Source organism: Syngnathus typhle, linkage group LG16, assembly GCF_033458585.1.
Source record: "Syngnathus typhle isolate RoL2023-S1 ecotype Sweden linkage group LG16, RoL_Styp_1.0, whole genome shotgun sequence".
Classification (NCBI taxonomy): domain Eukaryota; kingdom Metazoa; phylum Chordata; class Actinopteri; order Syngnathiformes; family Syngnathidae; genus Syngnathus; species Syngnathus typhle.
In genome coordinates, this window is record NC_083753.1 from 2,040,221 (window position 1) to 2,065,803 (window position 25,583).

The following is a 25,583-nucleotide window of genomic DNA, read 5'->3' on the forward strand; positions in this document are numbered from 1 at the left end:
CACTCAGGCGCTTTTTTTGTCGTATTTTTCGTCTCAACTGAGTCCGCCTGACAATTCGCCGCGCATTGAACGAGTCGACTTGGCTGACGGCAACCGGCTCAGGAAGCAAGCAGCCCCGCCCCTCGCGCCTCGCGCTCCCACCTAAAGTGCGCAAACGGAGGAGCGGACTGCAAGGCGACAGACGCTCGCTGCAGCCCGACAGCCAGACAGCGCATGGATCGGAATCATCAGCATCATTGGTACGTCCGACTGCATCGTGCTTGTCCTTCGAATGCAAATTTATATTATTAAAGCTAAATGATGCTCGGCTTGCTGTCTCCCCCCCCCCCCACTGTTAGCATATCCCGCTGTATTTTCCGCCAGTCAGGCAAAACAAATGCGGGCAATTTATGCCATGAACATGCACACGGAGGAGGGGAAAATTGAGGATCTGCATGAGTGATGGGGTGACGGCAGAGGGTGTGATGATGTCAGAATCGGATGAACAGGCTGTGTTGGTCGGCATGGCGACGGGCCAATTCTATCAGTGCGGCGGTGCTGCTGTTGCATAGAGACACATTTATATAAAGATATCATAAATAATAAATAAATAAATAAATAAATAAATAAATAAATAAATAAATAAATAAATAAATAAATAAATAAATAAATAAATAAATAAATAAATAAATAAATAAATAAATAAATAAATAAATAAATAAACGACAGAAGGTTCATGCTGCGGAATGATGATTATTTCCCTAAGAGTGTCATCCCTTACTCATTTGAATCTTTCATTGCGACAGGAGGGAGACATTTGGGCCAGTGGCGTCAAACTCTGAGCCGAATGGTCGCCAAGGCCTTCACGTCCACTTCGGGAGAGACTAAACGAGAAAGCCAGCCCATCGCCAGCGTCCATTGAGGGCTTGTCATCTGAATGGAAATATGGACGCCTTCCACGGAGGCTTTTTGACTCAACATGTCCAGAAGCTATGAGGTAGGTGATCCACCAGACCTCTATTCCGCCAGATTCAACTTGGAAGTGTCATTGCAGCCAATTCTGAGCCAGCTGTACAGCGAGCAAATTGAAGTGTAGCTAATGAAGTGTCCGGCGAGGCTGACCTAACTCGGTCGTGTCGTGTCTCCGTGCAGCCGGGCCACTCAGTAGGGATGTTGGCGGCCGTGGAACACGGTCCCATCCTGTGCAGCGACTCCAACATCCTGTGCCTGTCGTGGAAGGGCCGCGTGCCCAAGAGCGAGAAGGACAAGCCTGTGTGCCGCCGGCGCTACTACGAGGAAGGATGGCTCGCCACCGGCAACGGCCGCGGCGTGGTGGGCGTCACCTTCACCTCTAGTCACTGCCGCAGGGACAGGAGCACCCCGCAGAGGATCAACTTCAACCTCAGGGGACACAACAGCGAAGTACGACTTACGCACGATCTGCGTTTCACCATGGGTACCAAATGCGTTCCATTTGAAGGTACCAAATAGTTGGTATTTGTTGCTTGTTTGTGTCGAAGGTTGTGCTGGTGCGTTGGAATGAACCGTTCCAGAAGTTGGCCACGTGCGATATGGAGGGAGGAATTTTTGTGTGGATTCAATATGAGGGCAGATGGTCTGTGGAGCTGGTCAACGACAGAGGAGCCCAAGTAAGTCTTTGTGGCAAAATGGTCCACCACCATGCAAGCATAAGTCACCTACTTCTCTTTTGCATTTTGCTTCAATCCTTTACGTCATCAATGTTGATAAAAGGCCAATTGGGCTTGTTACGTTTTGGCGGGCATTGGAGCATCTCCGCGTTGTGACCTTTGTACCACCTGCCGCAGGTCAGCGACTTCACGTGGTCCCATGACGGAACTCAAGCTCTCATCGCCTACCGCGACGGTTTTGTGCTGGTGGGCTCGGTTAGCGGTCAGCGGCACTGGTCTTCGGAGATCAACCTGGAGAGCCAGATCACGTGCGGCATTTGGACACCAGACGACCAGCAGGTGGACACACTACTGAAATTCTCTTATAAACACACTCACAAAACCAACCATGATCGACTGTCAGCTGGAAAAAGGTCGGCGCTTGTCGGTAAAGAGCTGTAGCAACAAGGGAGGCGCGTTTCAGGTGTTGTTCGGGACGGCCGACGGCCAGGTGATCGTGATGGACTGCCACGGCCGGATGCTGGCCCACGTGCTGCTGCACGAATCAGACGGCATCGTGGGCATGTCCTGGAACTGCCCTGACTTCCTGGTGGAGGACAGCACCGAGAGCGATACCGACTCCGACGACAACTTCCTGCCTTTAGGTACCCGGCCGGCCCTTAAGCGCTTGATCTTGGAAGACTGGCAAGTGGCTTCATTGGAACTTGTGTGACTGCATCTGGCTAACATTTGCTGTCGCTTGATGTTGATGCATTTAGTGCGGCGAGTCAAGCCTTTGTTGACGGTCACCTTCTTATCGGGGGAAATCAGCTTGATGAACAACTACGATGACCTGTCCCCTGCCCTCATTCGCTCGGGCTTAAAAGGTACGATAAAGGAGATGCTTGTTTTGGCCTGCTTGACCCCCCCCCCCGCTACCCCCCCATGACGTTTCCAGATGTGGAGGCGCAGTGGTGTTCCCAGGGCGATCTCTTGGCAGTGGCCGGCATGGAGAGACACGGGCTGCCTTCCGACGCTGGCTTGACCAGGAACGCTCTGGTGAAGTTCTACAACGTGCAAGGGGAACACATCTACACTCTTGAAACGCCTGCACAGGTACCAAAGGCTTTGAGGGATGTTGGCAACTTGGCAGCGACCCAAAATCACCCGCTTAAATTGGTGGTTTCAGCGACCCATCACCACCATCTGCTGGGGTCACCGGGACTCGCGGCTGTTTCTGGCCTGTGGTCCCGCCCTGTACGTGGTGCGCGTGGAGCACCGCGTGGCCAGCCTGCAGCTGTTGTGCCAACAGGGCATTGCCAGCGCCCTACGGGAGGAGAAGGACGTGGGCAAGCTCAACATGCCCTCGCTGCTCTGCTCCTACGTCACCACGGCCTTCATCCCCACCATCAAGCCCCCAATTCCGGACCCCAACAACATCCGAGACTTTGTCAGCTACCCCACGACGGGCAACGAGCGGCTGCACTGCACCATGAAGCGGGCGGAGGACAGCCCCGAGGCGGGCGGCCCGTGCTACACTCTGTACCTGGAGTACCTGGGAGGGCTGGTGCCCATCCTGAAGGGCCGGCGCATCAGCAAATTGAGGCCCGAGTTTGTCATCATGGACCCTAAAACTGACAGCAAAGCGGGTGAGGAGGCTGCACTTCACTCAAAGCATGGTGGATCTGTTCTCTTCTCTTTTTAAGCAATTGAAACACCAGAGGTTTGTCCTATTTTTAGATTTTAAATTCACTCCTGAATTAGTTTACAATAACAAAAAACAATAGTAGAATGACTTTTTTGTTTGTTTTGAACCTCTGCTGTGTCAATTTTGCCCAGTCTTTTACTAATCTTAAGTCTGAGCCACACTGACCTCAAGGGAGTCCTGGGCAGATTTTTATCTCTTTTGGCCGACTTAATTTTGTTAAACTGGTTCTGTCCAAGTCATTTCTTGAATGAATGTATGGAGGTCATCAGGCTTGGGTGTGGTCATTGGAAATGAACTCAGTTTTCTTCACGTGTTCTCTTTTAGAGGAGGTGTGCGTCAACCCCATGATCTCGTACGCTGACAGCTGCAACTGCTCCGACTCGAGTGATGTGGAGTTGAGCGATGAATGGGTTGGGAAGAAGTCACCCAAGTTTTCCAGGGGAAACAGGTGGGCGGGCCTAACGGCCAAGCACGTATTCATATAGTATATTTATAATTAGCCTATATTCATAGTTTGAACCATAAAGAGGTATTTCAAACCCATCTTGCGGCATTACTCTTATAGAAAAAAATCAAACAGATGATTTGAATCACAAAATTCTATTTAGCATTTTCCACTAGCTTGATGATGCTAACATTTATGGTATACAAAGCTGATTCAAATGATCAGGATCCTTCTCAGATTTCTGCCGAGCGTCCCGATTTTTACGCCATTTAAGTCTGACTGTATTGATTGATAAGATAACAGCAAATGACATTATTTTTGCTGCATAGAATGAACTTGGAAGTGCGCAAATCTCCAAAACTGTCCCGCGCCCACCAGGAGGGCCAGCGGTCCCCTCGGTTGCCATCCAAGAAGCCGCTGGTTCGATCACCCAGCCTGACACGCCGGGAGTTTTCCATGGACGGACTCACCGAGGTACAGCATGCGCTACCTGCTAGCACATAGCATAAGCAGTAGCATTTTTATTTTGAGACTATCTTCCATCACTGTGTTCTGCAGCACAATTACTTGGCTCAGGTTACATCCAACATTTGGGGGACCAAGTTCAAAATTGTGGGACTGGCTTCGTTTTTGCCTGCCAATCTTGGCGCAGGTAAGTGTCGTTAAAAAAACAAAACATTGCTACAGCAGCCATGACGTCTGGTACCGATCGCCATCACAACTTGGCTTAGTGTTGGTTGCTGTGTTTGGGTTTTTCAGTCATCTACAAGACAAGTCTGCTTCATTTGCAACCGCGGCAGATGACCATTTACCTGCCGGAGGTGCGCAAGATATCGCATGACTTCATGAGCCTGCCTGTGTTTAACCCCAACGTGTTCAGCGAGGATGAGGATGACTTACCAGGTTCATCATGTATCAACACCTCATATGTCTTTCATGTGCTAAAAGCAAAGATGGCTTTTAAAAGTACAGATACTTGTTTCAAAACAATCTGGTGAAGGTAAAAGTACTGATACAATCTGTAAAAATAAACAAGTAGTAACCTTGACAAATGAGCACAGAAACAAAGTCGTCGTACTTGTTGGCTTCCACTAACCGACTTTTCCTTGTGTGAAGTGATGGGCACATCGTCAGGAGACAACCCGCCCTGCACAGTCAACATTCCCATCGCTCCCATCCACAGCCCGGCTCAGGCCATGTCCCCCACTCAGAGCATCGGCCTGGTCCAGTCTCTCCTGGCCAATCAGAACATTCAACTCGATGTTCTCACCAATCCCGCGACTAGCGCAGCGGCGGCTGCCGCATCTGTCTCCGTCCCCGTTTCTGACCACAGCCAGACTGCCGCACCGTATCCCGTTCCGGCCAGATACCCAAATCCCGGGCAGGTGATCTTCAATAGGCTGGAGATGGGTCCGCTTCTACCTGGTACGCTACCTCCCCCGCCACCGCCTCATCATCCCCCACCGCAGCCGCGGCCTCAGCCGCCTCGCCAACAGCAGCTGCAGTCCAGGCAGCAGCCGCAACCCTCGCAGGCCCAGCAGCAGCAACGGCATCATCTTCAACAGCTTCACCACCAACAGCATCCGCATCAGCAGCAGCACCAAGTCCAGCAGCATCAACAGATGCCGCAGAATCCACCACCGGTGGCGGGGAACCACCAGTTTCAGCAGCAGCAACAGATCCAGCAGCAGCAGCATCAAATGCAGATGCAGCATGAACAAATGCAACAGCAGCAGCAGCAGATGCAGCACCAGCAGCAGCAGATCCGTCAGCAGATTCAGGAGATGAGACAGCAACAGCAAAAGCTCCAGCAGCAGCACCAGCAGATCCAGCAGCAGCATCAGCAAATGCAAAGGCAGCACCAGCAAATGCAGCAGCAGCTGAAGATGCAAATGACGCTGCCCCCGGCGCCCAGCGGCTACCCCACCATTTCCCTACAGCAGATACATCTCCTGCATCCACTCCCTCTGCCGCCAACCACCGAGCCCGGAGTGGACCGGGAGCACGTGTTGAAGCCAAGCCTGCCTCGGACTTTACCCCCTTCTTTTAGTACCAGAGATGGTGGTTCTGTGGAGATTCAGGTGAGGAAGGTGAATCCTCCTCCTCCGTACCCGGGTACGGTGGCATCAGCGGCAGCCACGGTGGAAGCGACGGCTCAAACACTGGTCACGGACTGTGACAGCCCAAGCATCCTGGCTCCGGATACCTGCCTGAAGAAGGACGACTTTTTGCTTCAGCCGGTGACCATACAGTACCCGACACCTCTCGGGTATGAAAGGATCACCACGTTCGACAGCAGCGGCAACGTGGAGGAAGTCTGCCGCCCCCGGAGGCGCCTCGTCCGCAACCAAAATGCGTACACTGCCCATGGCTCGGCCACGCTGAAGGTAACCTCCTCTGAGAATGAAAAGATTCACCTTCCCTACAGCTCAGCAACACTCAGCCGTCTGTCAGTCCCACGGTACTCCATACCAAGTGGCGACCCGCCCCCTTATCCCGATCCGGCCAATCAAGTCCCAGCTAGCCTCACTCCTCCGCCACAGAGATTGGAAAGCAGTCTGATTCATGCCACTCTGCGCCGCGACCGCCGCGACATGACGCTCAAAGTTCCCTCCATGATGGACACCTCCAGGACGCTTCCCACCAAGGCCAAGATGAACAGCGCGTTGGGTTTGACCTACCAGCAGAGGTTGCCCACAGCGTTGTACACATGCACGCAGTGCAGCAGCAACAGCAGCAGCACCAGCGTTAGTGTCAGCGGAGGTGGGACATCCAGTAGCGGCATTGCCGGTGGAACAGTGGTCAGGCAGGACTTCCCCCCAGGCAAAGGAGCACACCACAGCACAATCATTGTCCACTCCAAAAGCCCCTCCCAATCATCCTACAGCCTCCTGGGTTCCACGGACACAAGCCGGGACAGAACCGTGTACGTCAACTCCGCCTTCACAGAGGACGAGACACTGAGCCAGCACTGTCACCTGGACAAGCCCGTCCGGCAGATGACCCTCGGTGACGTCGGCCTCATCGCAAAACGTCCTCCACCTTACCAGTGGGACGCCTCAGCCGCAGAGGAGTTCTGGCTCGCCCCAGAACAAACCATGCTGGTCCCGCCGCCGCCTCCTCACAAACCGCCTCCTCTCATCCTCGGCCAGGCCCAGCACTTAGATGTGACACGGCTCCCGTTTGTCCTTACAACTAAGCCCCCATCCAGTCCCAGCACGAGCACCCTCACCTTCCCATCAGGCTACCAGATATCTCTTTCTCCCTTCCCTCCCGGTGTGGGCCACAGTAGACCTCCCATGCAGACCTTACAGAACCCCCCACCGCAGTGTGCTCCACGCGAAGTGGTTCTACCTGTTCCATTTGCCCAACAGGACTCCAATTTGGTTTTATCGACAGGGTACTCCACAAGTCTGGCTAACTTGGCGTGCTGCACCCTTCCCCCAATGTACCCGGGGGCCAGCTCCTGCGCCGGACTTCAGTTGCACGCTGTCAACTTGCATCCGTGGAACCCATACCCTTGCCCGCCACCCAGGCAGGACCCTCCTGCACCTCCTCTTCCAACCAAAACTCATCAGATATTAGAGAAGCCGATTCTGTCACCACCCCCTCCGACTGCACCACCACCGCCACCCCCTCTGCCCCCTCCGCCGCCACCCTCCGAGTTACCCTCCTCTAAATGTGTCACAGAAGATCTGGCAGAGTCTGGGAACAGCTTTCCGGAGCCACCATCTCTCAACGAAAGTCCTGTCACGCAGGAGTCAGACCGCTTCAACAAAAAAAGTCGCAAGAGACTGGACAGCCGAGCCGAGGAGGCCAACATGTCCTCGGTGTCCAGAAAAGATGGTCGCGCGCTGTCTGATTTCAACTCTCTGATTGCCAGCCCGCGACTGGGCAGCAGAGAAAAGAAGAAGCCCAAGGGACCCCGGGAGCAACTCAACAGAACCAAGAAGATGAGCCGGGCTGCCAACGAATTCCAGGACAGCTCAGAGAGTGAGCCAGAGCTTTTTATCAGCGGCGACGAATTGATGAACCAGAACCAGAATAGCAAGAAGAGCTGGAAGAACAAGCGTAGCCTTCGTATGGCCAGCGAGCTGGAGGAAATTAAGTGCCGCAAGGCCAACGAACGTGAGGACCGTAGTTTAGGCAGCCAGGGCTTCGTCTACGTGATGGCCAACAAGCAGCCTCTGTGGAATGAAGCCACGCAGGTCTACCAGCTGGACTTTGGAGGACGGGTCACACAGGAGTCTGCTAAGAACTTCCAGATTGAGCTTGACGGCCGACAGGTATTTTGATGGCAAGTTACGGGTGGCACCATTTGGTTCCTTACTGTATTTACATCCTGACAATTCTTTAGGTGATGCAGTTCGGACGCATTGATGGGAACGCCTACATCCTGGATTTCCAGTATCCCTTCTCGGCGGTCCAGGCGTTTGCCGTGGCCTTGGCCAATGTGACTCAACGACTTAAGTGAACTTTTGTTGTTGTTGTTTTAATGACGCTGACACATCCTACCAGTATCTGTTGCACCATTTCGGGCCATTTAGCATAATGTTACATGGTCACACTTATGACATGAGCACTTTGATGAATGTTCGAAATATTCTATTAAAACAAGTCTGAGCCTCCCACAAATAAGCTACATTTAAACTAACCCCAATTATAAGGTGGAATTATATTTAGGTCAACTACAGTATTACAAATTCCATACTGAGATGCAATGGCATTATTTGGGATATAAGAAAATGTAGTCTTATCAAATATATTTCTACTTTTTTTTCGTTTTGTTTACCTATTTTTCCACACACTATGATGACTGTATTGATGAATGTCAGAAGTTTTTTTTTTTTTCATTGTACTTCTATGAAGTGGTGCATATATTATTAATCTTTAATCCCAGTCCAGCCTCTGACACCAACTTCAACAATCAACACGAAATTTGATAGATGTGTTTATCGTAACAGAACAAATAGAAAAGTGTCAAGGACGTTAATTTGAATCATTTTTAACCATTCATACAGGACGTTTTTGCAAAAACCAAGAAGTGGCTTTGTGTTGTGACGCTACTTGAAATATTCTATTGGAATGTGTCAGTCAGTGCTAATTGTGTGCTACCACCTGCAAAAAAAAAAAAAAAAATTACTCGCTGCAGTTTTTTTTCCCCAAGTGCAGTGTTCCCCCTCTATTCACCCCCCGGCACCCTCAAAGGTAATGCCAATGGATGCCACAACATGGCAGCAAAGCACTTTTTTTCTACAATGTTAGAAATAAGAATCTGTGACGAGATGAATATGTGGCGGAACACTGTACACTTTTTACGCATAGATTTATACTTTTGCATTGATAAAGGTTTATTGAAGATGTCAGCATAGAAACATTGCAACAGGATTTAACATCAGATAATCGTGCATTTTCAAGACCAACTGTTAGATCTGGTGCTAATGTACACAAAAACTACTTTGCTCACGATCGCTTAAAATTGCCTTTAATGTCATGCTGCTCTCGAGTTTTTTTGTGACTTCGTGTGTGTCAGTGATCTGCAATATTCATTTATGATATATTGTTAAGTTTTCTTTCTCCTATTAATTTGTGTTTAAAAAAGCAAATATGAGATGTGACAATAGATTTAACTTTGAAATGGACTCAATAGCTGGATAAAATATTATAAGTAAATAGGTAAATTAAAGATTTATTCAAAAGGTTTTGCATTCCACTTTGTCTTATTTGATTTCCATATCTAAATGCTGGAGAATTCCAAAACTTCCATTAAAAAAATAAATAAATAAAATTAGATGATTGCTTTTATATTTAGAACTTAATTATTTTCATAGAATGTTTTTCATTGTAATATTTTTCATGAACTCACCTAAATAACTTATTACGCTAGATAGTCTTTGCTTTTTGCTAATTATTACTAGAATTGCCAATGCCTTTAGTTTGAAGGCGCTCCCGGAAGCAGCCGCGGTTCTGTCTTAACTCAGGAAGTTAAAGTAAAGCAAGCGAAAGTGAGAATCGGCGTGTGAATTTTCGCGAGTGCTTGTTAATGTCAGCCAAATTCTCTTTTGTTTCTTTTCGACTATCGCAACATTTTTACAGCAACCCGCTGCAAGTCGTTCACTAAAGAACGAAAATGCAGCCCGAAGCAGAGGCAGACCTTCAACCACAAGGTTGGTTACTTTTGCCCGAGGCAATTTGATAAGGCGCAGCATTGTGCAATTATGATTATTAGCACCGCACAGATTTGAGGTTTGGGATTCAATCTGATTTGCAACCAAGTTTTAGGGATTTTGATGATTAATATAAAAACATCAGTGCCACTGATTGTATGCAGTTTGGGATTCTTAAAAGAGACAAGTTGTATTCATGCAAGGCAAATCATTTCAAGGGGAAAATAAGCTTCAATATAAGTGCATTTATATTGCTAATTTTATAGTGTGGATTTTTTCACGATGATTAAACAATTTTAGCTGACTTAGTAATTGTGTATTTTTGAAAATGATTCTTACAAGAACCAAGTTGAATATTTTATTTAAGAAAAGATTAAAATGACAATAAACAATTCCTAACATTCCCAGAATAAAGTGGTGTATTTTACATTAGCATTTTATTCCCTTAAATATTAAGGCTGCACAATTTTAATGGGTATGCTGATGCTCTGCTACATTATCTAAGGCAGGGGTGGCCAATACGTCGATCGCGATCGACCGGTCGATCGCCAAGCCACTATTGGTCGATCGCGTGATATTAAAATGTTTTTTTTTTCTCTCGCACTTGACGCGTGTTCAAACAACGGCGCTAACAACACAACACAAACACGCTAGCTCGCGAGTTCCCTCCAGTTGTCAGAACCCTGTTTTTTCTCTTAAACTTAAGAAAGGGTATGAAAATGTAAGTAAGAAGTATCACTTTCATAGGGAATGGGAGTAGGACTTTTTTTTTCACGATGACATATATATATATATATATATATATATATATATATATATATATATATATATATATACATATACATATATATATATATATATATATATACACTATATATATACACTATATATATATACACTATATATATATATATACACTATATATATATATATATATATATATATATACAATATATATATATATTAGTGGGTAGATCTTTGTGACTTGGTCATTTCAAAAGTAGCTGAAAAAGTTTGAGCACTCCTGATCTAAGGACTTTCTCAGGCAGTAGCCAGCTAACCACCAGGGGGCGAACGTAAGATTGAACCTTCATTCAGTTGTCAAAATAACAAGGGAGTGCACCACTGAGAGAAGAAAGCAGTACAACAATTGGAGATGAGCTTCAGCTAGTAATCAGCATCTGTTGTTTGGATCCAGGGCAAGTGACGTTATACAGTAATAGCATGTTTGTTCAGAAAATTGGACATTCTTGAATATGTTATTTTATATTTGTAATAACGCAGCCCAAATATACAAACATAATGTTTTGGCTTTTCTTTGAAAAAAGAGGAGTCGAGGCAGCCTCCGGCAAGGATGACAAAACAGCAGATCCTCACCTTGATATCCATGGCGTCCGTCAACTTTAGCTCCATGATCTGCTATTCCATACTGGGACCCTTCTTCCCCATAGAGGTACATGCTCCTAAACCGGACCCCAGGGCTACCCTAAAAAGTGTGTCTCAGTTAAGGGCTTTAAATAACCTTCATGAGTTCTCTCAGTGCTTGCATCGGTATTCAAGAGAAAAAAGTGCAAAGCTAGCTAGATAGGATACATATATGGATACATACTCTCAAAGGAAAAAAAAAGAAGAGAAGTACACGTTGTGCATTGAAAACATGATGCAAAACACGATTTATAACCCATAAGCAACAGATATTTGAACTCATAGGGTGCTGCAACCCTTATAGCGAGACAATATCATGATACACAGACATATATTCTTTATCCTCTGCCCGGTTGGCACACAGATTTAAGAGTTCTGGTGCGCAATGAATGTTTGTGCCCAGGCAGAAAAGAAAGGCGCGTCTCAGACAATGGTAGGCGTCATTTTCGGCTGCTACGCTGTGAGCAATCTGATTGGCTCGCTGATCTTGGGCCGCTATGTAAGTACAGCATGTTCTTATGTATGTTATGTGTATGTGTGTAATGCGTATGATTGGATGTGCATTCACTACATGCATCTGCGTCTTTGTTCTTTTCCCCCCTCTCTATCAGATCGTTCAAATCGGCGCGAAAATGATGCTCATCACGGGACTCTTTGTGTCGTCAGGCTGCACCATACTCTTTGGGTGACAATCGTTTTATCCAATCAGAATTCATATTAGGGTTCTTCAAATTTTGCCGCCAGGGAGTTTTTCCCGTTGACCTCCTCAAAATCCTCGCAATCAAATCAATTAAATATAACTACAGTAAATATACCTACTGCTGCTTTTTTGAGAAAAAAAAGTGCAAAGAACAAAGACGTAGTTTGTCCACATAAAAAAGTTATTGAAAAATAATATATAGAAGAAAATAAAAAAATTCCCCTCTCACCCTCCGCGGGTGGTTTTTTTCCACTCCAAGCTCGGGTCCTCTACCAGAGGCCTGGGAGCTTGAGGGTTCTGCGCAGTATTTTGGCTGTTCCTAGCACTGCACTCTTCTGGACTGAGATGTCTGATGTTGTTCCTGGAATCTGCTGTAGCCACTCCTCCAGTTTGGGGGTCACTGCCCCAAGTGCCCCAATGACCACGGGCACCACCGAGGCCTTCACTTTCCAGGCCTATATATATATATATATGAATAAATAAAAAATGCTATGGATATGCAGGCATGCATTTTTCATCAAACAATATGACTTTAGTCCAAATTAATTTGCGGTACCTTAGACTATGACTCGCTGATGTTTGAGAACCACTAACTTAAAAGACTGGGATTGATTTCTTCTGACAGGCTGCTGGACAGAGTTCCCGCCGGTAGCGTTTTCATCGCCTTGTGCATCATCGTGAGGTCGGTGGACGCCGTCGGCTTTGCAGCCGCCATGACCTCTTCATTTGCCCTCTCGGCAAAAGTATTCCCAAACAATGTTGCGACTGTTTTGGTGAGTGTAGACGTCCCTTTGTCTTGGTCTGGCATGTTGTTTACACGGTACGATCACGAGCGCTCACGTTTGAGAGCTGCTGTTGCATTCCCCGTCGGCTGTTTCCTTGGGAAATGCTCGCCAGTGCAAGCATGTAAGGATTACTGCGTGAGGCATTAACTGGTCGGTTTGATCAATAGGGAATCTGTTGTGGGGAAATTATGCAACTCAGTTTGAGCTTTAAAAATACATGTTAGTTGGACACGGACACGGGTTCTGATCTCTTTTTTTTGTTCCATATACATATTCATTGTCTTGTCATAGTTGACATGTGGAAAATGCTCATGTGACTGATTACAGGACTTTTTCCATTCAGGGGAGTTTGGAAGTGTTTACTGGCCTGGGCCTCATCCTGGGACCGCCCGTGGGAGGCTGGTTCTACCAGTCCTTTGGATACGAGGTTCCCTTCATGGTGCTCGGCTGTTTCCTGTTGATTATGGTGCCGCTCAACATCTACATCCTCCCTTCCATCGGTAGGATCCCATGTTGGTTTTCAGATTAGCTAGCAAAGTAGTCAGTCAGGTCTGATCAGTAAACTGCTAGTTACTTCTCAGACGCCGCCTCGTCAAAGAGCTCCTTCCTGAGACTTCTCAAAAACTTGAAAATCATCCTGCTCTGCTACGTCATCTTCACCCTGAGCTCGGGTCTGGGCTTCCTGGACGCCACCTTGTCCCTGTACGCCGTGGAGGAGTTCCAACTGTCCGCCGGCTATGTGGGCCTCATCATGCTGGGTCTGTCCTTCCCGTACTCGCTGGGCTCCCCGCTGATAGGTTTCTTCACAGATAAATACCCCGTGAGTATGAAAAGCCATCTTTTCTTACGAGTCTTCTTTTTAAGCGTCAGCCTTTGACCTTTAGGCGTCTAGGAGCTGGTTCATGGTGATGGGAGGCGTTGCTACGGCTGCTGGCTTCCTCTTGATGGGGCCGGCCCCTTTCCTCAACATACCAAGGTACTTTGCAACTGCATATGTGGAAGCACAGCACTATTCATGAAGTACTTTCAAAACAACTCCAACTGGAACAAAGTGTCACACACCCTGATAAAGCTCAAAGCCAATGAATCAAACTAATTCTAAAACGCACAAAGTTATGTGCTTTATTTTCAGCTAGGAGGTAAATAAATAAACTAGCATTGATGACGGCAATTGTGGTTTGACCTCCTCCAGCTTCATCTGATTAGCATACCAAAGAAAGGCCTACAACAAGGTGGTCAAAACCGGCAGCAAAGAAAGATTATGCAAAATCCACTTGGCCTCATTTGGTTCTTAAATTGTAAAAATAAGTTACTGTAAGACAACAATTATATTACATGTTCTGTGAAAATATTGCAGTTGTATAGTCATTACATTTCGGAACATGAATGCACGTACCTTCAATGCGGCCCTAATACAAGTGTCTTCGTGTTTTCAATCCCTATTCTCAGGCAACTGTGGCTGCTGGTTGTTATGCTGGGGGTAATCGGCTTTTCCCTGGCCATGACCGCCATCCCCATTTTCCCAGAGGTCATCAAGTGCGCCTAGTGAGTGCCCGGGGTGACGTTTTGCAGTCTTACATTGCAAAGGTCGAGAGAGATCATTGGTTTCTTGCCTTCTCTCGTGTAGCGACAACGGTTTCGAGGAGGGACTGAGCACTTTAGGAATGGTGTCGGGGTTGTTCGGAGCAGTTTGGTCTACAGGGTGAGTTAAGTCAAACTCGTCGGGTCTGATCTGATCAATACGGAAATCAGGGTGCAGAGCTTTAGAAATCCAGGAGAGGTTAAAAAAAAATCACAAGGCTTCAATTTATGCAGAGCATAAACTACTGATTAACCAGCAAAGTAGTCTGGTCAGAAAAATAGGGAAGCTAAGACGTATGCTTGTAACCCGTTTGTAGGATGTTTTACGGGCCCACCATGGGTGGCGTCATCACACAGCGACTGAACTTCGAGTGGGCAGCCGCCATCCAAGGAGGCTTGGCATTCCTGGCGGTAATCCTGGCGTGTCACCTTTTGATACGTAGTTTTTTTTTTTTTTTACTCTAATTGTTATTTTCCCGTGTAAAGCTTTTAAACAAATAAAACTGTTGCTAGTGCCTGTGGACTTCCACAAGCGCATTCACAGTAGGCACACACATTTCAAGTGTTGATGGTGTGATGCAATGTGTTGTCAGGCATTCATGCTGGCGATCTACTACGTCTCACATCCGGGGAGGCCGCAAAAGTAAGCGACATGTTTCAACAGCACAAACTAATTAGTACAGAATGTGCTGAAAGTTGGCAGACAAAAAAAGTTTAAACATCAAACCAAATGCATAAAACATTGCTTGCCTTTTTCCATCTACAGGCTTCCCGACAAGCGGCAACAAACGGATGAAAGACTCCCACTATTGGATGAATAAAATACTTGAGTAAAATTGTTCTAATGTGCGTGAAAGCAGCCTGGTTGCCTACCCTCCATTAGCAGATGAATGTCGCATCACTAAATGTTTTGATTATTGTGTACTTGTCGAGACACAATTGTCATGTACAATTTCAAGTCAATGCACCCTGGGACCCTTTTTTTTTTTTTTTAAATAAATCTTGTATATATGTAAATGCCAAATAGTCAGCTGGCTCCATTGTACTTTTATCTTCAGGGCATAAAAAAAGTATGTGTTGTTAGAATACTTTCCGGATGCACTTTAAATAATGACAGAGGCAACTCAAACAATGGTAAAAAGTTTAATACTGTATAAAAATTAACTGTTTAATATAATATAATTTCTCGTAACAATATTTTTTTTAACCTGAAATGTATAAGTAATACATGTGTTGAGCACCACTTCCACAGTTGTGCGATTTGGGACTTGAAAGTATCACGACGGGGAATTTCGGCAAATCTCGTTTGATTTCACAAGGGATGATAACCATAGAACAGGAAATGGAACTTACTGCCACGCAGCAATGCATGCTCTAGCTGCTCAGTTCAATACAACAAATTCATGATAAATCACACTTGTTTTTTATCAAGCAGGTAAATAATAGTTTAACACAGGGGTCCCCAAACTTTTTCCTGTGAGGGCCACATAACCTTTCCCTTCTCTGATGGCGGGCCGGTGGCAGTTTGTAACAGAAAAAGTGTGACGATCGTAGGGGAGCTTAAAAAAATTATTGTTTTCCAGAAAGCCACACATAACCAAATAACGGTTATTTAATAACCCTTTCCAGGTTCTTTACAGAAAAAAAGTCAGGAAACAAATAATAACACTATTAATGAAATAAATAATAACTAAACCCTCTCTGAGTTCTTCACAGAAAAAACAGGAAATAAATAACTAAATAACTCTCTCTGGGTTCTTCATAGAAAAAAAAACATGGAACATTAACTTTCTGTTGTGCCATGCACAATCTTAACAGATAAAAGTTCAGCTCAGTTGTCAGAGCAGAACCTCTCTGACACATATGAGCAGTCTCTTAAAGTTCTTGTGTTCCTTCCTTATAATCCTTTTGTAGGTTCCAGTAGGCTTGTAGACACTGCTGTCTTTTTTGTTAAAGTTTGATAGTGCGTCATAGTCTGGAGTAAAATTTGTTGTGGCAATTCTTAGGCGAGATCCGAGGTGTTGGTCCGTTTACCTCGATCTGTGACGGGTAGATGTTGACGTTCATGTGGCTGAACGTCACGTCGCGTACGTCGAGCCAAATTGGCAACTCTTTTAAACGCTCGGCACTGCTTTACTTAGGCGACATTTTAACGGAAGGATTCCAGGGGAAGGTTTGTGGGTGGCTTTAGCGCAAAACTGCATCTGAAAGCTCAGCGCGCAAATTACAAGAATGCTGTCGTCACAGCCCACGCTCTAAATTCGGGACTGATACAAATAGAGCGCGAGTGCGCCATGTCCGTACACGCACTTGTGAGTGTGCACCGAGCTTTCTGACACGGCTTCCGGTAGTAAATGCGCAGGCGAGCGCTTCCCCATCTACTGGGGAAACGCAGTCATTGCAGGCAAAATGAGCAAAAAAAAAAAAAAAAGTTTAATAATACAATTTATTCAGGGTTGGCGGGCCAGATTAAACGGTCCCGCGGGCCGTATCCGGCCCGCGGGCCGTAGTTTGGTGACCCCTGGTTTAACAGCTTGTGGCTAGCGTGGAGTAAACAAAATTTTTGTTGTATTACACACTGGCTAGAAGTGAGTTAAAGTTAAGAGAATCAAATTAAGTGGCTTTAACATTATTTTCTATGGAGGAGAAATTTGTTTTGGAATTTGAACAATGAATTGTGCCACTATGCAGAAATTCAACCCGTCTAAAAAATAATGTCAAAATGGTTGACATTTTATATAAAAATAATAGAAAAAAGTGATTGTCTACTGTACAAAAAGTGTACCGTCATGCGTCGAGTGGCACAGCATCATCGGGCCTCTTAGTCGGTCTCTTCGGGAGTGGGCGACGAGCCGGTCGGACTTTGTCGGCCGACTCAGTTCCGATGTCCGGATCGGAAAACGTGGCCTGAGATGATGCGGGCACTGGTGGTGGCGGTAGCCTTTTCAAGTTCTTTTTCATTTTCTTTTTCTTTTTAAGTCTGTGGCAAAAGGAAAATGTACAAATTAATACGGCACGACCAATATGGATTTTTTTTTTTTTAAAGCCAATTCCGATATTTGGAGGAGTAAAATTATGGCAACCGATTAATCGGTCGATTAATTCCCAAAAACATAACAACTGGAATGACTTTTGTTCCCTTGATTTTTACTACAAATATATGAATTGCAGGCTGAACAGGTTGGGTTAAGGCATATACTGCTAGAAAAATGTATACATCTTATCATCTTATCTTATCATGCGTTCTCTAATCAATGCTTTACCGCAATAGTACTGCAATATATGCTTGCTGTTTGGCCTTGCTGTTTTTATGACGTACCACAGAAGAGAGGTTACAGTTGGGTCAGACAGGACGCAGCTGACGACTCAGCAAAAAGAAGACATCTACCGAGACAGTTCCTTTCTAACAAAGACTTTGTTAGACAACATGCCTCATTGCTGTCTTGCACCCCAGATGAACCTCCAAGTGACCATTAAAGTCAGGGTTTTCCTAACTATCTTGATCGTAGGATTAGATTGGAATATATATAACCAGTAATAAATAACCTAGCTTGTTCCAGCCTACACAATGTCGTAAAACCTCCCCTGCTATGTTTTAACTAGAGGTCAAAGGTTTTTTTCTTCTGTATCCAGTCCACTCAAACTCCTCTTCCCAGATGTTCTTATCAGTATGTAAATACCTGGTGATTTTTCCTTACGAGACAAAGCCCACATGCTTTCCCCCTCCCCTTTTCGTGGCTTTCTGTCTCACAAATGTGGGTAGGGCAAATCCAAATAAAAAGGGCGGGCGTGCATACAGATATTTAGTGTAGTGAGATTGTTGTGAAGCTAACTGTACTGCATTCCTCGCGAGAAAATACTTAATATTCTGTCTCACTTGTGGTTTGTTTGCTGTTGCTCTTCTCTTAATAGTTATTCAGTCAGCGAATTAAACCTTACATATACCTTAACCCAAAATATTGCAAAGTGAGTTCTAATATTTCCACTTGGTCCTCCTTAGTAGCGAGGCCTCACTGTGACTTATTGTGGTGGTTTTGCGTCGGTGTTACAACTGTATTGCTTCATCACTGAGAGCAGTTTCAATTCATGTGGAGACAAAAGCAGGGAGACTTGAAAAGCAATTTGGTCCTTACTTGGCTTCCGTCAACTCTGGCTCGGTGTCGGTTAGGGTGGGCTCAGAGAGAAACCGAAGTTCTCCAGAAGGAGTAAATGCAGTGGAGACCTGGGAATGGCACAGGACCACATAGTTACATAGTCATGATGAAGTGTCAATAATGTCTTCATTTTGGGGAAGAAAAAGTATACCCTGGCCAATGCAAAAAAAAAAAAAAAAAAAGTTTCTAAACCGCTGTAAACTGTCATCTGGTATCGAGTTGCCCTCTTGTGGCTCTTCTTGCAACTCCAGAACTATATAACGTCTACAAGGACAAAGCTTGCAGTGGCCGTTAGAAAAGCGTTTGCTATGAATTAGCAACGTGGCAACAAGTAGACAAGGAAATCAGCTCACTCTTGTCGGTGTCGTCCTCTCCACGGCCGCCTCTTCACCAGAGTCTCCTACGAGCACAAAGCAGCTCCGCATGAAAGCTCATCACCATTAATACCATTCAGTGTTTATTGCAGGATCTGTGTTTGGGTGTGGGTGTGCTTTAAGAGGCAGGGCTTTTGTGCTGGGAGTATAAACAGTGTCAACCAAAAGGTTTAGAAAGACCATAATGTCAGTGCTCATTTCTGAGCGTTTGGCATGACGTTGAATTGTCTTCTGTGCAGTAAATTGAACAGTAAACTTCAACTACTTGAAGCGAGCACGCCTTGCCTCTTATTCGGAAGTGTAGGAGCGAGTGTGAGTGTATCCGACGTACTGGGATCGGCGACGTAGGCCACAAGAAAGTAACCCTGCTGTCCGTCCGCCAGGCTGCCGAACCACCAGTTGTCATTATCCTTATAAAGCACGCGGATGGCGTCACCGCGCCGCAACGTCAGCTCGTCTGAGCGGTTGGCCTTGTAATCGTACAGCGACACCACCTGCGGGAGAGAGACGCATGGTGGCTGATGGCCACAGGTCGGCAGTCGCATTATTTTTGTAGCGGAAGGCAGAGTTCACGCTTACCACATGTTGAGAGGAGTCCGGCGAAGGTTCATAGCTGAGCAGAGACTGTAGTGTGACAAATGTTAAGCAGGTAAGTGTGAGGAGGAGATCTTTTCTGAAATACATTTGTAAATTTGGAGACTGCGTCCTCACCGTCTGAAGCCTGGACGTTCCCTTTCGATGTAGCCCGACGGGACTGAAGCCGCCCAAGAGAGGAGGGAGTGAGGTGTTGGCTCTTATCTGAGGGTGGGAGGGAGACATTAGTTCCATGGAAAATGTGCGCAAAAGTGTGTACCTAATAAAGTAGCCAGTGACTGTACTAGATTATTAATAACGAAAAGATGTACCGTGCTGATGTCTGAAAATAGGCTCCTTCCTGTCACAGGGAAACACAAAATAATAATGTAATTTAATGTTAAAATAATAAAAGGTTCCATAATGATTGTAAACGTCAGCATGCATCATAATAACAAAATTCTAAAGAATTTGAAGTGATATTAACAGCCTCTGAAGTAAGCAGTACCTGGTTCAAAAGATGAAGACCTGCGATGTGGATCCTTCAAACAAACAAACAAACAAACAAACAACATGGTCAGCTTAGATGTTACTCAGCATAAAGAAGGGTAGGGGTTGCAAAATTTACCAGGACGGAATCCATTTGCTCTTTGACTCGCTGCATTTTCAACGCCTGCCTGGTAGCTTGTCCCAAGCGGCCGACGGAGAGGGAGGTTGGCGTGCTGCAAAGCGGCTCGGCCGTGTTTGACACCGGCCCGAGCTCCTTCATGCCAAGCACGTCCAGCTGGGACACTGCAAATGGACAAAGCTCGAGCGTGGGCCGTTGTGGGGGCGACAAAAAATAAATAAATAAAACAGTCGCTGCCTTTTCTATAAAAGTCATTTACAAACATGATGGCAACATTTGAGCCAAGTTTCCAAAATTAAAAGTCATGATAATATAAAGCGGCCAGTTCTACCTTTGCGGTCGTGCAGGTAGAGTTGCACGGGTTGGCTCTCCCCAAAGGCGCAGAAGGCCACCATGTTCTCGTAAGGGTGGAAAGACACCCCGCACAAGGGCGAGCTGTAGGAAAGCCGAGAGTAGACGGCCACCTGGTCGCCGGATTCGGTGTTCCAAACGTACGCCATTCCGTCCTCGCTGCCGGAGAAGACGAAGCTGCCGCACGGCGTGAAGGTGCTGGTGATCCTCTCCCACTGGTTGGTGGCTCCCGTGTATTTTTTCATTGTCATACTGAAACAAAAAAAAACATGAGTGATCAGTGGTCGATCATTGTCAACAAAAATGGTGAACTTGAGTTTTACATTCTGAGATCCAAGTTCCTGAGGACGTTGTCTTTGGCATGAATGAGGAGGCAGCGGCCGCTGGGATGGACCTGCAGCATGTTGATGGCGATCCCCTTTAGGGTCGCCTCCGTGTGAATCTGGAAGACACGTTCAAGTCAGGGTTAGCTGAGCAATCACTTGAATGTATTCACAATGAAGAGATTTTATTTTTTAAGCCTCATCAGCCGGGCCAGGCCGAAGGGAGGTGCGCGTTACCTTTTCCACACACCAGTGATGCCAAGGCTGCTGCTCGCCATCGCTCACCGGAGTCTTCCAAATGACGACGTTGCCCGTGTTGTCCGCCGAAAACATCCTGTCTCCTGGTGTTTTGCGGAAAGCAACATTGTTCAGGCAATTTTTTTCCCCCCATTTTTGTCACATATCAAGTTAGCAAGATCCTAATGATAACCGGTGGCCCCCTTCATCATTTAAGATTTCGTCACCCAGAACTACAAATAACGTTGTGGCTAAACGTTCTCTACCTTGGGCGTCAAAGCAAATGCTGTTGATGAAAGCAGCGTGGGCTTCAAACTCGCGCAGGAGCAGGCCGTTGATGTCATCAACATCGAGCCTCCAGGCGCGGACAACGCAGTCGTAGCCGCCGGTGAGCACCAGATGCTGCGCCGTCGGGTGGTACTGGGCCGTGTACACAAACGACGGGTGCGGCAGAACCTTGCGTGCGGTCGGGAGGAATTGCTCCACATCCCACTCCCTGCAAAAGCGAGTAAGAGCAGCACGATGTATTTTGCGCTTGTGTCCGTGGTTTGATTTCATAGTGGCCTCCGGTCTCATGGAAATCACATTTCGATTAACCGCTAGCGTGTCCTCTGCCTCCACACATAAGCAACTCACCTCTTTATTTATAAAAAAAAAAAAAAAAAGGCCTTCCCTCTCTAATACAATACATCTCCTCACCTCAAACAATAACATTTCCTCAAATGGCGGTAGTCCTTCCTAAGAGATGCCGGATGTGTCCTCTACGCAAGACAAAGAACGCCCTCCTCAAATATTGTTCACATAAGTACACAGAGGCGTGAGCAGCGCACCTGACGGTTCCATCGGAGGAGACGGACAAAAGTCGTCTGTCGTCGGCGGACCAGCAGAGTTCGTAGACGATTTTAAGATGGCCGCTGAAGGCCGCCAAGGCTTTCCCAGAGGGAATCTCAAACACTGCAACAAAAACGACATTTATGATACTCAGCAAAATTGTTGTGAGGTTTTCGGGCCACGTGTCACTCACCCACAACTGGGAACAAATCTCTGTCGGCACAAGCGGTGGCCAGAAGCGTTCCGCCATGAGAGAAGAGCACTGCCAAGCAGCCCATTTGACCCCCGCGGAAGCCCAGCACGGGCTTGTTGGGAATGCGACACACCTTCAAAAGAACAACATTTCCTTGGCCCCAAAGCCACACCGATCACAAACAAGGCCTTGTTGACACTGACCTGGCCGGGAATTCGGCTCCACTTCAACACCGGCGCGCTCGTCCCTTCAGCGTGCAGTGAGGACGTCCTCTTGGTGGCACCGTCCTGCAGCTCGCTATAGGAAGTGTTGCCTCGCTCCTCCTGCAGCGCCATCATGGAACGCACACTCGGGTCCACCTGAATGCAGTTGAGAACAGGGACCGCGTAGCACGTGTTTATTTTTCCGTCACAACCATATGGCAGCTCTTTTTGTTGTCTTACTTACGTGCTGAGGTAGTCGGATCCCTTTGACGGTGATGTAGAGGGTGGACGCGTACTTGACGCGAGGGTAACGCCGCCACCACTCCACCACCTCGACGGTGCGAGGCTGCCTCTTGGCCGACGAGGGTGGACAATAGAGCTGCAGGCGGATTTTGCTGCCGGTGTTGAGCACGCCGTTGGCGCCGACTAGCTGGACGTTTAAAAAAAAAAAAAAAAAAAAAAAAAAAAGAGCAAGGAAATGTATAAGCAAAAAGAGACACAGCTTGTTGTATTTTTTTTTTTTTTTTAACAATTAAATCCATCCATTGTATAGAAGCAATTAAAAATAATTTTTCCACAAAAAGTCCCCATTAAAGGGCAATTCGGAGTTGAAGAAAATACCTTCAAGAAGGCCCATGCGATCTTTCTGAATCCTCGCTGATGCGTCTCAACGTCAACGTTGGATTTGGCTTCCTCCATGGTTAGAAAGTCCAAGATCTTTTGAGGGCAGAAAGAAGATAAGAAGGAAGGAAGGCAAGAAATTATTGACTGGAAAAAAGGCTCTGAAGTTTTAAATGTTGGAGCATTTTTGTGTGCGTCACCTCAAAGAAGAGGACAACTTTTGGGCTTTCGGGGTCCCGCCCTACAAAGTGTGAAAAGGGCTCGTTGAAGATGATCTGCTCCTTCCACTCAGGGATGACCGACTTGTTCTTCTTGAAGTCGAAGGGCTGTGTCATGATGGGAAGGATGTGGTCCACCGTGTCTTGCTCGTAAAACGATGACACCGGACGATGGCTGAAAGCAAAACATCAAAATGTCGAGGATGTTGTGTGTTAGATTATCTTTAAGGGGAGGGGGCTTTCTTACCTGTCTTTCTTTTTGACGTACTGGTCTGTGATGTCATCCACCACATGGACCTTCACCATGGGATGCGAGACGTGCAAGTCCGTCTTGAGGCCATCCGTTTGGTGCACGTACACCCCTAGCACCAGGCCGTCGTTTTCGTTATTGGCGGCGGGCTTTTTGGGCACTTCATTGGCATTTCCTTCCTCCAAGGCTGCAAAAGATCCGTCCAAACTATGTCAGCGGTGGCCATGGTAGAACAAGTGGCCGGGGAGCAGAAATCCTAAAGGCTTTGTTCTATAAAAACTATCATTTACTTGACTTCTTCTTCTTCGTCGTAGTCTTCTTCTTCTTTTTCTCCTTGGAGTCACTTTCCACATCCCCGTCCTGGTCATGATCTCTGATGGAGAGAAGCTCTATCAATCCAAAATATTAATTTGAAATATGAAAACAGCAATCAAATTCAAACAATGAAAACCCACCCAAGATCCGACTCGGCGGTGGCAGATTTCACTTTCTTCTTCTTTTTCCTCTTCGCTACGTCGTCACTCCCTCGCGTGTCTTCGTCTTCTGGCGTCATCTGCTGTTGGTACTCCCGCAGCAGCTCCTCGCCGTCCTTGTCGTCATCTCTCCTGGCGTCGTCTTTCCGTCTGCCCTTCTTACTCCCGCGTTTCGGCTCCTTCTGCTCGCCCTCCGGTTCAGGGCCAGCGGCGTTGTCGGGCAAAGGCCGGCTGGGAAGTTCCCTCTTAGTCTTCCTCTTGGCTTTTGATGGTCGAGTGTCCTCTTCGTTGTTGCCGTTTGTGGCTGTTTCAAACTCACGGCCATCGTGTTCCAGATGATGCGCGTCGTCGGACTCCTCGCCCTTTGTGACGCGGAGGTTCTTGAGAGTCTGAAGCTGGAGAGGAGGAAAATCGTTCATTGAACATTCTCTGGAAGAATATGCAGCTGAAGTCAAGTATGGGAAATGTACCCACGTTAAGAAAACCAAATTAAATCTGATGAGTAAATTAGATGAAAAGTTTTTTTAAAGGTTATTTTTGGCATAATATATTCCAACAAAAGCAGTAGTCTTGAAATGTAAGGCAACACATGGACGAGGAAAATGACTTACCACAATGCTCTCGTTGATTTCGGGGGTTTTCTTCTTGGACTTTTTCTTAATTGGCTTCTCTAACGTCTTGTCCAATCCGTCCTGGGTCACTGTCCAGGTACTTCCACCTTTAATGGGAATATAGTACACAAATCAGACAACAGCTAGTGGAAATGCTGCACAGTCAACGTAAATTAGGTTAAATGACTTGACTAACAGATTGACTCCTCCAGATTACATGCACCTGACACTTTATTAGGTTACTAGACAACAGAGTAATTCTAGCATGCAAATATGGACCAGATCGCCAAGAAGTGTGATTAGCACTTTGTTGAATGTATGTCTCCAAAAATCATTTTTATTCTTCAATGTCTTTGCAAAAATAATATGTAGAGTGGCCCGCAAGACTGCCTGCACGTCGAAGTGTTTATTTATAAGTGGTGCCATCAAGAATGCAAAAGCTTTTGTCACCCGGAAGTATGTGTGACGCCACGATGACGTAACCATAGAAGGGATATGGAGAGACGGAGCTTTTACACTTTTGGGCTTTTACAAATTTTGAGTAAGCATTCTTCAAATTTTTTTTGAAGAATAACTTACCTGCAGGCATCACCGTCGTCTGTCATTTAGCTAGCTACGTTAGCGTGCTAACGTTAGCTCAGCTTTGCCGGCGGTGACGTCATACGCAAGGGTTAATGCGTGTCCAGTTTGGCGTTCAAACGCCCTCTCGGTGAACTCTGACCCGGTTGGCGACCAAAGGCGGTCATAAATACGCTATGAACATTAACACAGCGATAACCACGACAGAAAGTGTAAAAAAAGATAAGCCCGCGCTCGTAGTAATTCAGTAAGTCTGGGATTCAGTGTAATGAATCAGTGCATATACAACACCGTTGTGACCGTTCATTGCGAATAAACGAGCTTACGACGGTGGTCCGAAGCCGTTGCGCTTTCCCTCCCCCATACACTACGACACCAATTAGTATCTGTTTCATCGGTACTTTCCCCCGTCTGCGAGTGGTTTATTCGGCCAAAAGTAGACCGACATCCTCAGCAAAACACTTGAGCGTTGACATGGCTGCGCGAGCGACGCTTTTTTTCTTCTTCGTTTTGTGTTTTTCTCCTCCTCGTCCTTTTCTCTCTGCT

The 25,583-nt window shown here is 46.5% G+C and overlaps 3 protein-coding genes across 5 annotated transcripts; 2 read left to right on the plus strand and 1 right to left on the minus strand.

Moving 5' to 3' along the window:
• The first annotated feature begins 64 nt into the window (after positions 1–64).
• On the plus strand, positions 65–9,454 carry tulp4b (TUB like protein 4b). The gene is made up of 15 exons (XM_061302100.1): positions 65–239; positions 786–976; positions 1,132–1,401; positions 1,500–1,628; positions 1,806–1,967; positions 2,092–2,272; positions 2,387–2,494; positions 2,566–2,723; positions 2,797–3,256; positions 3,640–3,763; positions 4,090–4,234; positions 4,319–4,412; positions 4,520–4,663; positions 4,877–8,046; positions 8,118–9,454. The coding sequence occupies exons 2-15, from the start codon at positions 959–961 to the stop codon at positions 8,232–8,234; spliced, it is 5,280 nt and encodes a 1,759-aa protein (XP_061158084.1). The 5' UTR covers positions 65–239; positions 786–958; the 3' UTR covers positions 8,235–9,454.
• A 265-nt stretch (positions 9,455–9,719) lies between these two features.
• On the plus strand, positions 9,720–15,442 carry slc18b1 (solute carrier family 18 member B1). Of its 3 annotated transcripts, none has more exons than XM_061301461.1 (13): positions 9,720–9,927; positions 11,256–11,380; positions 11,756–11,851; positions 11,964–12,037; positions 12,678–12,825; positions 13,181–13,337; positions 13,419–13,657; positions 13,730–13,813; positions 14,287–14,382; positions 14,465–14,539; positions 14,736–14,829; positions 15,012–15,061; positions 15,185–15,442. In XM_061301461.1, the coding sequence occupies exons 1-13, from the start codon at positions 9,891–9,893 to the stop codon at positions 15,212–15,214; spliced, it is 1,305 nt and encodes a 434-aa protein (XP_061157445.1). In that variant the 5' UTR covers positions 9,720–9,890; the 3' UTR covers positions 15,215–15,442. The 3 variants fall into 3 exon arrangements, with proteins under 3 accessions (XP_061157445.1, XP_061157444.1, XP_061157446.1); XM_061301460.1 differs by having other exon boundaries at positions 9,721–9,927; positions 13,722–13,813; XM_061301462.1 differs by lacking the exon at positions 9,720–9,927 and having other exon boundaries at positions 11,253–11,380; positions 11,760–11,851; positions 13,722–13,813.
• A 1,495-nt stretch (positions 15,443–16,937) lies between these two features.
• Positions 16,938–25,539, minus strand: ahi1 (Abelson helper integration site 1). The gene is made up of 24 exons (XM_061301459.1): positions 25,038–25,539; positions 24,459–24,565; positions 23,830–24,242; positions 23,665–23,747; positions 23,372–23,561; positions 23,107–23,299; positions 22,907–23,002; positions 22,530–22,715; positions 22,286–22,441; positions 22,083–22,215; positions 21,889–22,012; positions 21,325–21,554; positions 21,059–21,162; positions 20,822–20,940; positions 20,479–20,750; positions 20,148–20,311; positions 20,028–20,061; positions 19,852–19,880; positions 19,658–19,744; positions 19,526–19,570; positions 19,278–19,440; positions 18,926–18,972; positions 18,552–18,640; positions 16,938–17,398 (listed from the first exon to the last, which is right to left on the minus strand). Exons 1-24 carry the CDS (start codon positions 25,045–25,047, stop codon positions 17,206–17,208), a joined length of 3,267 nt encoding a protein of 1,088 aa, XP_061157443.1. The 5' UTR covers positions 25,048–25,539; the 3' UTR covers positions 16,938–17,205.
• Positions 25,540–25,583: the final 44 nt, after the last annotated feature.